This window comes from Anopheles stephensi, chromosome 2, assembly GCF_013141755.1.
Source record: "Anopheles stephensi strain Indian chromosome 2, UCI_ANSTEP_V1.0, whole genome shotgun sequence".
Lineage (NCBI taxonomy): Eukaryota > Metazoa > Arthropoda > Insecta > Diptera > Culicidae > Anopheles > Anopheles stephensi.
The window spans coordinates 48,643,919-48,658,844 of NC_050202.1; the positions used below are offsets into that span (position 1 = coordinate 48,643,919).

A 14,926-nucleotide genomic window follows, 5' to 3' on the forward strand; every position below is an offset into this window, starting at 1 on the left:
CATTTCGATTAGATTCGAATATGAAGCGAAGTTCAATTGTGAGGATAAGAGAAGATAAGAGATTAAATAGATAGATAGATAGTTAGCTAAGAGAACAAAGATCGTGGGAGAAAAGTGAGAAGTATTTATTGTTTGTCGGATTCCAACTTGTTGGATAATGTTAGAGTTAGGTAGTGTGTTTTATATATTCAAGGATGTATCTTCATCAATGGGCCCTATGCTTGGTAGTTAATAGTTTGGGTGTGTTATGAGAAGAACATTCTTCTGGTCATTTGAAGAACCATCTGGATGCTGGATGGTTATTCAATAGCACTTTAACAACACCATTCCAGGGTACTGTTTCCAGGTTCCTTGCAAGTTTTCTTGCCCAGTTTAACAATTCATTGTGGATCGATGTATTCTGTTCTTTATTGGAAAATAGTGCTTGGAACATTGTGTCAATAGTCAATAGCAGGGGCGGCAGGCAGGTGGCACATGCAACAACTGTGCCGGTCTTCATAGCGCAGGACTGGGGTGCAAACCCCATCTGGACCGTTCCCTCCGTAGTGAGGACTGTGACTATCAAACTATGTGCTTATCAATAAATCTAGTAGGCCAAAAATGGCAGCCATGACCTTAAGAGGTCGTAAGACTAAGAAGAAGAAGACATAAAGATACTCCTTTGAATTTCTGTTATATTTTGTTGTTGTTTTCTTTGTTGTTTGAAGGTTTTTACAAACATACATTATTTAACTAGTGTTTAAGAAATACGACTATACAGTCACTCACAAATACAAAAACTAGATCTCACATATTTAATGAGGCAGCTAATTGGGGAAGGGGCGGTCTTCACACGGCAGGGCCGGGGTTCAAATCACCTCCACCTCCTCCCCGCGTACGTAAGGTTGACTACTTTACTGCGGGTAAAATTAAGTCCCAGAAAGCCAGAAATGGCAGGCCAAGACCTCTCAAGGTTGTAGTGCCAAGGAAGAAGAAGAAGAATTAGGGAAAGATAGATGACTTTAATGTGATATTTATACGTATAGGTTTATCATCTGTATATAATTTATTTAATCATTTCTTTATATGACAAGCAAGGCTGATTTGCTTATAATCCATTATATATAGTTCTTTTTTAATTTCAATAGAACGGCATGGTCGTATTGTTTTATATTATATATAGGTAGTTATTGTCAAACTAGTACTATAGATAGATTTACAAATAGTTATTTAATTGTGTTGATGTGTTGGCACAAACTACAGTTTAAAAATATTACAAATGCAAATATTAACTGTAAATGATTCTATTAACAGCTACGGATCAATTATCCAAGGCTAGTCAAGATCAGTTTATTGTACGACCACCTAATGGAAAGGCTTTCTTTTGCGCAGTAGTTTCATTTCGATTATGTATTGTTTTAGACAGTAGAATATAGGCAAGTTTCAAAGGAAACATATGCTAGAATAAATAGCGCAATAATTTAATCTATATACATTTAGATGATCGTCGATTACAGTACGATCATGCTCAAATTTTCTGTATTAAGCACAGAAACTGTTTGTTTCTGTTTCTGTTGTTTTTATTTAGTAATTAAGACCAGGTCTTATACCTGAAAGGTACTTTAATATTGTACTTGAATTAATGTCGCGCCACGTGTACCTGATACAGCTTTACAAAATTTAACACTCAAACCACGTGAGGTCTTGCCTGTAACCTTTAAGCCTTTTATTTGCTCTTAGCCAAAACAGTCAGTCTTGAGTCACGTCCTGCAACTGTTTACAACCACAGTTTAAAAGTGACGCATAATAATACATTACATTCGTCAATAATACCATTGATTGCACTGATATGGTCAGTAAATGGTTAGCCATTGGCTAAATATTATGTTTAAAATTGAATATTAGGTGGCAAAGTAGTTTTATGAGCAGTCCAAAAAAACTACTCTCAATCGTTTCGGTTCAATCTGGTTCAAACAAAGATACCTCGTTAATACTATGCAATAGGGTCAATGAAACATCTGGGCCGTGCCGAATAGTACTACCAAATTTCGGTTCAGAAAAAAATATGTTTTTATTTGTTTTTGAGAAGGCCAGCAGAGATTGTGGCCAAATGAAGGAAATAGCCGTTCATTGCCACCGGCAAGGCTAGATTAGTCACCGTTTACCCCCGCAAGGTACGCATCATACCCAGCATGGCTGTTACGATGCTAGACCGCCTGTCGCCGCCAAACCGAGATTTGGTAAGATGTGCTTTTCAGCATATCGGCATTGAACTTTTCGAGATGCTGAAAATATTGCAGCTGATTCGGTTTGGACCGGTTCGATCGGGGTTATATTCATGATTTACATAAACTTTGATGTAACCCTCACTAGAACCAGTTTATGCGGTGGGGGTCGAGCTTTATTTTTGGGAAGCGGTGAACCCCCTCACACTAGACAAACGCCCTAGCTTCCGAATGATTCAGCACGATGTGCAGATCTTTACTATTGTCCAGCTTTTTATGTAGAATTGAGCAAAACCATTTAGAATCGTGTACTCTCAAGACTCTTAAGTCTGCGTTGAAAACGGACGAAACACTTTTTAAGTAGTGCTGCTCCTCAACTTTGAAAACATGGACTTGAGATAATCACGTTAGATGGGATGAGTCTAGGGATGTATGTACTACGAAGCTATCTCGGAGTTCTCATGAATTTCGGGTAAAGAGAACGATAAAGTAAGCACTCGAAACAAGTCCTCTGTCCAATTCTGACAGCACCGTAAACAATCGTTCTAACAGTGGACCTGAACTGAAGAGACAGTTCCAAGATGCTTCCATTGCACCGGCAGTCAGCCATTAGGTCTTTGTAATGCCTTATGAATGCGAAGGTAGAGGTAAAGCCAGAAACGGGCAAAGGAGTTTGCATGGAATACCTTATAACGTGTAGCATCCCTTTTCGTCCGTCTGCTACTGTCCGTCGATGGTAATGAACGCATAACCCTTCGGTACTTCCTTCCTTTCGGAACCACTACTCCAATGACGTCATAGCGTATTGGTCGTCTGGTGGCCGTTCGGGCATACAAACAACCTCATTTTCGATTAATCTTGGCAAACCTCGGCCGCTGTTTCATTAGCGGGTACGTGCAGCTATACATATTCGATTTATGGAGATGCGCAAAACCCATGTACCCGGTTGCACTCCGATCATCCTTCAACACAACTTTTGTCACATGGAAACAGAACGAGCATCTGTAGGCACCCCACCCAGTGTATTAATGCTGTAAGATGTTAGCGCTGTATTTTGCTACCTAAACGTGTAGTTGTGCATTTGCATACTTCCTCCCTCTGGCTGCGATGCGATGATGACTCTAAAACCTTTAGCCACATTAGCAAACAGAACAATAAAATTGGACACTTTGCATTCATCCTGCGGCTTCGCTTGCCGTGCTGCACCCAGCGTGGACTTCACAAGTACAGGCGCGCAACACGCCCCGCAATGCACTCGCGCGCGCAACAAACGAAAGTGACATTTAACGGCAAAGTGTGGCTCGCCTTACCACCCGAGAAGCGTTGACCACGATTGCGATGCAGTCCCTAAATGCTGCGACACGGCAAAACGGAAGCAGCAAGATGAGTGTGCGCACGTTCAATTCAATCAGCAATTGCGGAAGTCCGGAAGGTGGAAACACTGTGGACACTATCGCAATTGTAGTCACTTCCTTCCTTTATAAAAGGGCGCCATGATGACGTGATTTACTTTCTTGCTCTTGGTGGCACTGCGGAACCTTTGGGAGAATCGTTTTTTAAACGACTTATCGCTTACATCTTGCGGTGAAAGGAGTTGGTGAATGGTTGGCAGTGGCCGTTAGGAAGTTCTATGTAGGAAACGATTTTCAAGGCTATAATACAGAAGCTGGAACTACAGCTTGTTGTTGCTCGACAGAAATGAGGAAGCGCAATAGTGCCTTATTACGTAGTGAGCTGTGCTTTCTAATTTAATAAGCCCTTCATGATCCTATAAATTGATTGGGAATAGTGCATATGTGCTTACCAGCAATAGAATGAGTGATTCGTGGTCTGAGTGAGATTTTTTTTTTGGATTCCATACACATCATTACACATTTTTGTTTGAATAGAAGCTTAACAAATTGCGAAAAAAAATTCAACTTATCGCTGCCTGACTGATTGACTGACGGACTAGTGTTTGCGCCATGGAAACGAACGATTTGCATAGGTTTATTGTGTGCAATTTAAATAAACACATAAATATCAACTGCATTGCTCAGCTGGTTGTCCATAGCTAATTTTAATCCATCCATCACAACGCAGCGATGACCAAAGTGTCTGACGCTCATAGTTGGCAAATGGGCCGTAATAAATGCGACAAATTTTACATTTAAAGAAGAAACCAGTATGAAGTTTACAGTTAAACACATGGAAAGTTAAAATAAAATGTTTGGAAATTATTTTCTTTAGAGAAGAGAAGATGGGGCAAACTAGTTTATGGTATTGGTCTTCCACACGAATGGTCTAATTCGAATTTTAGATGGATGTCTAAAACTATTAGTGGTGAGAATATTCCAATTTTTGTTTGGAACAGTAAGGAATCAGTTTCTGCTCGGAGAGGAACGCTATGAACCTAGTAGGTTTTTTGAACCTACTTAACGCGTACAGTAGTTGTCAGTCTACATATTAATATCGTAGAACAAAGACAGTAGTCGTTTCCCTAGAAACAGAAAGATTACTGTGCCACAGGTTCTTTTAAAAAAGCGTTACTTCCTTATTTATTCATTTCTTCCTTGTCCTTCTGCCAATTCATTATCCCGGTCGTTCTGGCAGACGCATCAACGCCATCACTTCATCTCAGTTTGGGCCTACTAGGCCTCCTCGGTTCTTGTGGACGACCTAAAGGGGCTTTACGGGATGGGTTGTCCGGTGCGTGTCATTCTCATGACATGAGCAACCCACCGAAGCTTGGCAAGTGAGAAGGGAAAAATAAATGGGAGTGCACATTTTAACCTTCTCATAGACAACAACATGTAGGGTTCTCTGTCATTTTATTAGAACCTAGATTCTTTTAAACCGGTGTTCCTTTTTACAGCATAATTTTGTATAAAACAATTACGAATCCTCCTATTCAACTCAATTCCTGAAGAAATTCTAGCTCAAAATTACTTGGCCGGTTGATAATAGTCTTTGAAGATCCTTAAGATTTTGGTGATTTATGTATAAGCATGAAGACTTAATGCCGAGCTGTCATCTTAGCGATCTAATGTATTATTGATAGATTTAAATATATATGGTGTAAGATTCCGAATACACATGTGATATTTAGAATGCTTTATCGAGTTAACGGCCTAGAATATCCAGTATTTGAACAATAAATCATTCGGAATAAATATAAAATACTGAGCTGGAGAACTCATAAATAGAGCACAAATAATAGCAACCAGCTCAGCTAATTTGAGACAGTAAAGCGGATCATATAAGCTTATCTGTGTGACACACAGCTCCCATGAAATGAAGACCAATTTGCCCATCCCTTGTTATTATTCAGATTCGCTAATTATTGCACCTTAGAATATCAAAATGTCTGATGGCGTACGTGCACTGCTCAACGACCGCCAGTACGTACTCTGTGAGATATCGCTCCATTCAAATCGTCCCAATGCGTGGGGTCATTCTAAGTACAATGAAGAAAAAAAAAGAACAAACCCACTCAGAATCGTGTGCTGCATACTAAAAAAAAACTCCACCCAATCATCCTGCCGTTGCTCAGGATGAACCGCCTGGCCCATTCATCACAGGAAGCGAACGTGGTCGAGCGTATGCAGGAAATGCGCGAAAGTCGCGCTACCGAAACCTTGAAGTGGCGGACCAAACGTTGGCGCACGATTTTTCTGCACACCACGCCACACAATCCTCAGTGTCTTATCATTGTCATCGAAGCGTGTGGATTTACCGCTAGCTAGCAAGTACCTCAGATCACGTCTCTTTAGTGGTTTAGTTGACCTTGTCGGGCTGTGGAGTACGGATGTAGCCGTCGTCCTGAGAATTGTCGTGATCGTACGTGATCTTACGATGCGCTGCGATCACTAGAATCAGGACGCACGTTTGATGGATTCGTGCGCGTGTATGTGGGAAAACCCAAATTTTGTCACCATCGTTGTAGTAATTTTAATGCTTAAAAGACAAACACAGAAAGAATGATACATTAGCGTCTGCAACGTCAATCTGCTTCGTCGCATCATTGTGCAAACAGCTTCGCATTATATTGTACTACGAGTACTACGTAGTGCAGACGGGCCATTGTAACGTTCTTAAAACCCAACCGAGCTTTTGCGCAGTTCTTCAATGCTCCATTAGTCATAAAGCTGGATACGACAGCCGGCCCAAAATGCATTGGTTAATCGGATGGTGGAGACGGAGATCGCACCTTCGGGAACCGGCTGGCTGGCGAGACCACGAGCTCCGAGTCCGGTGTTCTTCTGTCACAGCCATTGTTTGTTCGCTCGCCGTTGCTTTATTCTACGCTACGCGACTTCAACCGAAACTCCAAAAACTGTCACCGTGGGCGAAAAGTGTATATTTTCTCTTGATGATCAAAGTTTGGGTTGGACTCTGGTTTAGAGTTGTCTCCCGGCGAAACAGACAATGTAAGATAACTATTTTTAGCTTCCTGTCAGATCAAATACAAGGGCGTACAGATTACCAACAACATACCGAGGGAGGTCCGGTCCCCCAGAAACCATGGTTGGTTGACGGCGGTTGGACGTGCAAAAGAAAGCGTGCACCATTCGGGGCTATTAAATATTTTGGATCGAGTTCCAGAATTGTTTTGATCTGTTTGTGCTGCTTGATGGATAAATCGTTCGCTTTTCCCCAGTTTTAGCTCCAGTCGCGTGGAAAAGGTCGATGATTTGTCGCTAAAACATGTGCCAATAAACATGACACGAGCGTGTCAGGTTCGAACGTACTTGTTTAACGTCTGTTTGTGCCGAACACGTCCCCTAACGACGCCTTGTTTCCGAGCTGTTCGAAAGAATTAGTACAAAACATTGAAAGCTCGGGGAAGCCGTAAATCATTCACCACTTGTGAAATGAAGGCAAGGAAATGACTTGCAACGATGATGCAAAATGGTGGTTTGTCCACCAGTGTGCATCCACTGTTAAAGGGGCACCCTTATAAATAGGTTGAATGCACCACACAGGCTCCGCCGCCTTCGACAAAGTGTTGGGTAGTGAAACCCGGGGGTTGAGCTGTCTGTTTAGAATTATATTGCCATTTAATGGACCGCAGCGAAGCGTAATCTAGCGTAATGAGGGACTGAAACAGAAGCGGTATGCAACCGGACGACCACTAGCCAGGAATATGTCATCGCGGTAACAAGATGGTGCTGTAGGGTTCCTATGGCTTGTGGGATAAGAAAGTGTGAGTTTTGAGTGTTCCGTTAACGAGCTTCTTACCGATTGTAAAGTTTAAAATGAGAATATTAGGTCCACCACGTATGGCGGGGGGGTCTGATTTTGTGTGTGGAGAAGCCTGCACGTTACCTCGACACGTGAGCGAACTGTGTCCAGCTGTGGGGCCGGTACAGTGCCCGGATGTCTGATATAAATAGACTGTGCAAATTAAAATCTTGGGAAGCATTGGGAAATGGGTGTACGTCTCTGTACGATATAATGTACGATGTAGTATTCTTCGACTGTAACATGGATTTTAATTCGTATCTACAAGGTTGCAGTTGAAGTAACAGTTCCAGAGTATGCAGTAACCAAAGTAACCTATCATAATTCTAAAGATAATAGCTAATGCATTTAAATTTTGCACACATCCCACAAGCCAGAGGCATTCTACAAAAATGTTGTCACATATTTGGTTCCTCGGCAGTTAGCTGAGACTGTAATCGTAGTTGTCGTAAAAATACGCTGTGTCTGAACCTCGAAGATCAGTTGTTTCTTCTTCTTCTTCCTTGGCACTACAACCTCGAGAGGTCTCGGCCTGCCTGGCTTTCTGTGACTTAATTTTACCCGTAGTAAAGTAGTCAGCCCTACGTACGGGGAGGTGGTCTGGATGGGATTTGAACCCCGGTCCAGTTCAGATGCTATTCTGATAATATTGTCCTGGTCGATCCTGAGGAGTCCTGACGGCAGTCGTCAGACGTTTATTCTGAGGGGTAAACAGAAGGCATGGTAATAGTGATGGGTTCTTTGGAATGCACCCATGGTTCCACTCTGGATCCGGAACCGGAATCGGAATAATACCATATTCCGGGGAAAATGGAATCGTCGGTTCCACGCGCAACCGTCCGGAGTTATCCGAAACCGTCCGGAATCGTCGAAACCATCCGGTATCTTCCGGAATCGCCGGAACCGTAAAATGAAATCGTAGTCGGCCAGAGTTGATAATTTTAATAACAATTGACGTTGACGTTGCGACGATGCAGGACTGTATTGAGTGCAGAACAATTAAAGAATAACAAATAAAAGGATAAATCTTGCTTTTTTTATCACTTTGACGGAATGCGGTTCCGGGCGGTTCTGGACGATTCCGACGGTTCGGAAAGGTTCAGAAGATTCCGAACTGATCGTTTGCACCTACCTTTTGAAACTGGTTCTGATTGTTTTTGGAGCCGTCTGAAACTAGTTCCTTTTTTTCCCCATCCCAACGTGGTATAGTCCACGAGTTTGATATAAAAATCGTTCCTTATTCAAAATATTTCTCACCGTTTATATGCTTGATCTTATATGTTTGGAGTATAAAACCTCAGAATTCCTCGTTGATTTTTGCTACAATTTAGGCTCACACACCACTATCAGGGTAATAGCAATTCCTCGACTATTTCTTTACCACAAGAAAATGAGGATTCGAGTGCCAAGTCGCATTTTTTTGTTTCTTAAATAAATACCACATAGTTATGCATGCTGCCATTGACATCCAAAACATAGTAGAACCCTATCATTCCACAAAAAGAAAAAAAGCCTCACCGTACAACACACACACACACACGCACGCCTCACACAAACGAATGATTGTACCAAATTGACAAACATTTTCATTATCACCTCATGGTCGGCGGAGCACTTTTTGGCAGGATTCCAAATATACAAAGCGCTCTGCTCCAGTGCATGAAAAAATGCAAAACACACGGTCGGTGAAAAAAGTGACAGAAATCATCCCGTTAATGGTACAAATTGTTGGGCAAACAGTCGCGTCGCTGGCTGAAAATTTTCGCTTGAAAGCATTCGCGTTTGTTCTGAAAAGCTCTCACGAGACGAGCTGTACAAATTGCGGTGTTTGATGAATAGTGAACGAGACCATTTTTATTATCGCACACGGTGTGCGCCATGTTGATTAGACCAAGCCGATGGATAGGATGAATTTCTTTTTACAAATGGTTCAAGTTCAAGGTCTTTTCGGTTGGATGTTGATAAATAAATTAGAGCTCTACGTAGTTTCTGCGAAATCCTTACTTACTTGCTTATCGGGCGATACAACCGCTTTTGCGGTCTTGGACTGCTGCAACAATCCTCAACACCGCTGGCGGACGCATCAATGCCATCACCTATGCCATCAGCCTATCATGCCTCCTCTGTCCGTGTGAACGACCTAAAAGGACTTTACGGACTGGGACGTCCGGTGTCATTCTCATGACATGCCCAGCCCACTGGAACCTGGCGAGTCTTAATCGCTTCACGATGCTGAGATTGTCGTACAGCTTGTAGAGCTCGTCATTGGAAAAAATCCTTCTAATCTTTCTTTCGAACGCAGCTAAGAGGACAGAGTTTATGTCTCAGTAGCGTATGTGAGTACTGGGACTATAAATGGAGAAGTTTTCTCAGGCTGTAGTATGACAGCGGAATCCAGCGTGGTCTTCTAAATCTAGCAATGTGTGACGTATCTCGCCCAAATATGTCCCAAAACTTCAATTGCACGTTCCAATGCAGGAGAGGAGGTAACTCTGGCAAGTGTGAAGTGGCCAACAAGAGACAGGCCCCTTAGCGACAGATGCAGGACAGTTAACAAAAAAAACCCCTTTACTGTCCTCTGCATTGTCCAAGGTTATTTTTACATGCGATGCGATTGTCCAACCGCTCTTGTGTATTGGAAGAAAAGCAAAGCCCACATTTCCATCTCTTAGCACGTTTCTTTCTTTTGGAACCGTGTTCACCGTCCATCACCGGCTCAATCGTTCGAATTACATCTGCAAATTGCAAATCGCTAGTGCAAACTCGGTGTATGATGTCTTTCACAAGCATGTAACCTGCCAAGTTATGGTGGTACTGTTTCGCTGCTTCGGACACTATGAAAAACCATCATCCCGGTCGTGGAATGCTTTGTTGGTGCGTTTTTTACGCCAACGATTCTACTACGCAAAACACATACACACCCCCAATGTGTCTTATGCGCTTAGGCCCAGCAGGCCGTTGAGCAGAAGCTTTGGACGACATCTCGCTTGCTGGCCGTGGATTGTGTAGTGGTGGTGGCGGCTGATGTTAGCCGAACGCGCTTACCGTACAGGTGTGTGTACTACACCTGTACAGCTGCGATACCGCGAGCAGAGTCACACCGACACAATCTAAGAAGAAGGGATGCCGCCGACAGCGAACGTGCCTCCGACCGCCGACTCAATTCGCGAACGAGACCCGTACCCTGACCAAAACCCTGTGGGGTGGCTGCTGTGTGAGGCGGCGAGATCGCACACACACCAACACCACGACGTTGACAACCGGGTTTTACGTACGTCGACGGCTGGAGTCTGTCCTCTCGCGTATTAAATGACATGCGATCGACCGCGGTCGGTTTAGTGCGGTGGATCAAGTTCAGCAAGCAATAGCGCGCGCGCATCTCGAAGACGAGGCGACAGTTCGCAGTCAATTCGAAGCCCCAAAATTCTAGCAGCGAATCAAATCAACGTACCACATTGTGTGTGATATAGCGCTGTCTGGTTTACACGGAAGAACGCTAAGACCTAAGACATCAACCGTTTGCAGCTCAACATTCTTTCGACAGCCACCGGTCCGGTTTCGGCGCGTGTGAGATATAGCTTTGACGTGCAAAGTGAAACGCTTGTGGAGAAACAAAACACGTACTCAAACTAAAATCAAGCAAGAAGCAAGGGGGGGAGTGTCGAAGAAGTGCCGGTGTGCCGTGTTGTGCCAACGTGTAAAAATGAGTGGAGGATTCTTCTTTGAGCACATCGTCGAGTTCCTGCTTCCCAAGCAGCAAACCCAGCAGGAAGCCGATGTGGCGAAGCTTGCGGCCCAGTCCGTGGTGAAGAAATAGTTCGAAGTTGATTATATACTGTTTAGCCGGGTTTTTAACCGGAACCGCAAAATTTGGTGTACAGTTAAAAAGTGTAAGACCACAAAAAGTCTTACCAGAGATAGCACGAAGTGTGAAGTAAAGTGTCTAGACTCCCCGAAGCAAAAACATGTTGAAGAAGTACGTGCTCAAACTGACCAACACGATCGGTACGGTCGACTATCTGAAGCGTCGTTCATCCACACCGACCGAAGTGATCCGCCAGCAGCAGCAGCAGCAGCAGCATCAACAGCAACAGAACCACCAACAGCAAGAAAACCTTTCTGCGTCGCAGAAAGGCTTGGGCAGGTTTACGCGCAATGGGCGGAAATGTTTGCGGCGCCGGTTCTCGAGCATTTCGTCCGCGGACAGTGGCATCCTGGAGGAGATCGATCAGGAGGACGAACTGCAGGCCCAGCTGCAGCAGCGCCAGGAGCAACATCTTCTGCAGCTTAAGGAGAAGCAACTGCTCGAAGAACTGCAGGAGCATGATTCCGCGCTAACGACACCCACGTCCGAGGAAACGGACGATGATCCTCCGACGGCTGCTGCCCGGCTGCCGACCACGCTCGACACGACGCTGCTGGCTGTGCCGGTAGCGCAGATCATTATCTCCACCGCAATAGCAGAACTCCGGACCGCACTGCTGTTCTATCCGTTAGTATGCCTTATTACGTTTGATTGATTCATGGGGAAAAGTTGGTTGGAGTAGCTCCCGCTGCAGGGAGGAACCTTCTGCGAGATGAAAGGCTTAGAGGACACGTGCTAGTTGCGGAAAACAATTAACCAATTTGTGTACAACTTGACCGTAATGCGACATAAACCCCGTGGTTTGGTTTAGCAGTAGTTCCGAGGACTCGTCCGTGCGTCCGTGTTCAGTCAAGTGCGAAACGCACAGCACACGCGCCCTGACAGCAGAGTAGCAGAAAATGGACACCGGTTTCCAGTTGTTTTTTCTTGCCCCGTTGTCGTTGTCGGGGATCATTTGCTATCCTCGACCCCGTTGTTACCACCCAATGGAGGGTGGGGGAGGGGTAGGGGAGGAGGGAGAAAGGTGTCGCCGGTGGGTGGCGGGGGTTATTGTTATTGTTGGGTAAATATTACACTTTTATAGCATTGCCACAGGAGTCACATTTATACTGCGTCAAAGCAAGCTGTAGGTGTCAATTGGGTGGTTTGCGTGGACATGGAGTAGAGTGGCGTTGTTTTGTTTTCTTCTGCCTCTTTTTTTTCTGCTCGTTCGCTAAAATATTATTTAACTTTTTCCTCTATCCACTGCTGGCGGGAATGGGATCATTCCGTATTGTAAGGGGATGTATGCCCAGTTTCGGCGAGGACGACGTCTTAAGCTAAATTGGTTCATTTGTTGGATCGGCTGCTGGATGAACTGGCTATTCTCTCAACACCCACCTACGCAACTACTTTCAATTTCGGTCGGAATAATCCGGCCATCGGTGCGACGCAAAACGCGGTCGAAGAGGCACCAGGAGACACCAGGACACAAGTTCAACGGCGGTGATTTTTGGGTCCGCTTAAATGACGACTACTTATCGTCCGGTACGGTGATGGGAGTTGCGGGCACAAATCCGTCAACAACAACAGCCAACCAGTTGCGTTGTACAACACGATCACGTAGAAATCCCATTTTATTGTTACGACTTGACTAACATTGCTGGAGCGGTGTGTGGAGCATCGTAAAGCGGTGCTAAGCAGTGTCGTTAAGGGATCTTGACCTTCTCGCTTTTTAACAGATCGATGCTGCAATTTAAACATAAAACTCGGGGAGGTGGTATTGTTTCTGTGCAAATCTTGATGTACGAAGAATTCTCCAGCTTTTGAAGTTATCAATAGTTTTGGGGGAAAAATCGAATCCATCCTACCCCAACGCTTAGCTTGACGTATGTACGTTGATATCTATTAAAATTCCTCTCGCACAGTCATCGACGATTCCATGTCTCATCCGGCTGACATTTCGTGGCGACCGTGACCTTCAGTGTAGGGAGCGAGCTCACACCGGGTGTGAGATGGAGGTCCACAGAGTTCAAAATATCACGCGAGCATTAGTTATCCCTCGGGGTATCTGTCAAACGGTCCGTACGAACCCCTTTTAGCCCTTATGCAACCCATTCCTCCCATTCCCTGTGGTGCGAACAATATTTCCATAAACGTGACGCTGATGCGCCAGTATTGGAACCTATCATAACACGGCCTTCCTATACTACCTTCCCTTGAAGAAAAGTCTCCCGTCAATCGGACAGGTAGGAATTCTCCTACCTAGAAATAGGATGTCGTCCACGTACCGTGACGATGCGATTACTTTAACTACTTTGCATATTGCATTCGTTTGCACCAAGATCGTTCATTAAATGCCGCCAGTCAGGATGACTCCATTTTCTTTCTCGAAACTCCCCGAAATACATTATCGGTTTTGTTGTAATTGCTGACACTAATTTATGTAATTTACGCGCCTTGCGTTCTTCGGGATTGTAAAGCAATTAGGAGACATTTTGTTTCTCGGCGAAATATTACTAACTTAATAGTGAAGCTGCTCGGAAGCTGCTGGGGGATGCGATGTGAAATACCACCAGTGAGTGAATGGCTGTCATGCACGAGTGGAGGAGAAGATTAATAAAACACTCCACACACCTCACGCTGCTGAACAAATGTTTTGCATATGTGTATTCAACCGAATCGACCGTGTCCAGAGTGTGAAAGGGTTTCACTATAGTACGGTCGCTTTTGAACGCGGATAGAACCAGTTTATGGGATGTGTGCCTGTCCGCTTGCAGGCAAAAGCTTAATAATGACGGCTTCGGCATAGACTAAAGTCCCATTGATCATAGCGAACAGCGTTGATAAGCTTTACTCGTTTGAATAATGCTATTCTTTAGAAAATATTCCTCCTAATGAATCTACCCATCTCTGACCCAAGTAGATCACGCTTGCGTTAAAGGGATTACAGAGAACTTCTTCACTGCCACGTTTCTCAGGTCTTCGGCAAACATTAGTCTCCTCCTCCTGGCAGAGGCTCACACGAACTCTCCCGTACGGCTGCTTAAATAATGAATATTCAAGCGTGCGGCTTTTATTTGAATTGAATACTAGTTTGTTTGAGAGGCAAAATATTGACTTTACTCTAAATGCAATAACAGTGGAAGAATCCCAGACATTGGGGGTAATCCTGGTGCAAATGTTTCTATTTCTTGTTGTAATCTTGCGGATATTACTAAAAATCCCTTACGTACTTAATTTCAACTTTAGCTTCCTTTATCTCGGTACCCCGGTATCCCACTAAAGACACACATCGGCGAAAGATCGTGATGATGATCTCATGATCTTGTCCGGTGCGTTGTAGAAGCACGAAACGTCTCTATATCGACTTATTATTGGATGTGTCAACAAAATGTCGCCGTCGTACGCTGCTGTCGTACTGTTGACTTACTTCAAGCACACGCAAACAGAGGCTACCGCGACAAAACCAGGGGCGTACAACGCTGGATGTGTCTTCTCCTACCATTCGTTTGCCGTTTTTTAATTACAAACTAGTTCCGTTGCGTTTTTTAATGTAACAAGAAGTTGTCAAAATTACCAACTACCTGCTAGCAATCATTCGGCCATAGAAATCTGGATCTGATCGTTCGGGAGCGCAAGTCTAGCTAGCATC

The 14,926-nt window shown here is 44.2% G+C and overlaps 1 protein-coding gene across 4 annotated transcripts in view; it reads left to right on the forward strand.

Annotated features, from left to right (window-relative positions):
- The window catches only part of LOC118508352 (tyrosine-protein phosphatase corkscrew), a 42,104-nt gene that overhangs the window by 9,236 nt on the left and 17,942 nt on the right, over positions 1-14,926 (forward strand). For 2 of the 4 annotated variants that reach the window (XM_036048050.1, XM_036048052.1), the window contains exon 1: positions 10,752-11,919. The exons of the other annotated variants lie outside the window; for them this stretch is intronic. In XM_036048050.1, the coding sequence (XP_035903943.1) occupies positions 11,393-11,919 (527 nt within the window). In that variant the 5' untranslated portion in view covers positions 10,752-11,392. Of the gene's footprint in view, positions 1-10,751; positions 11,920-14,926 lie in introns of those variants that run through there. 4 annotated transcript variants of the gene reach the window in all.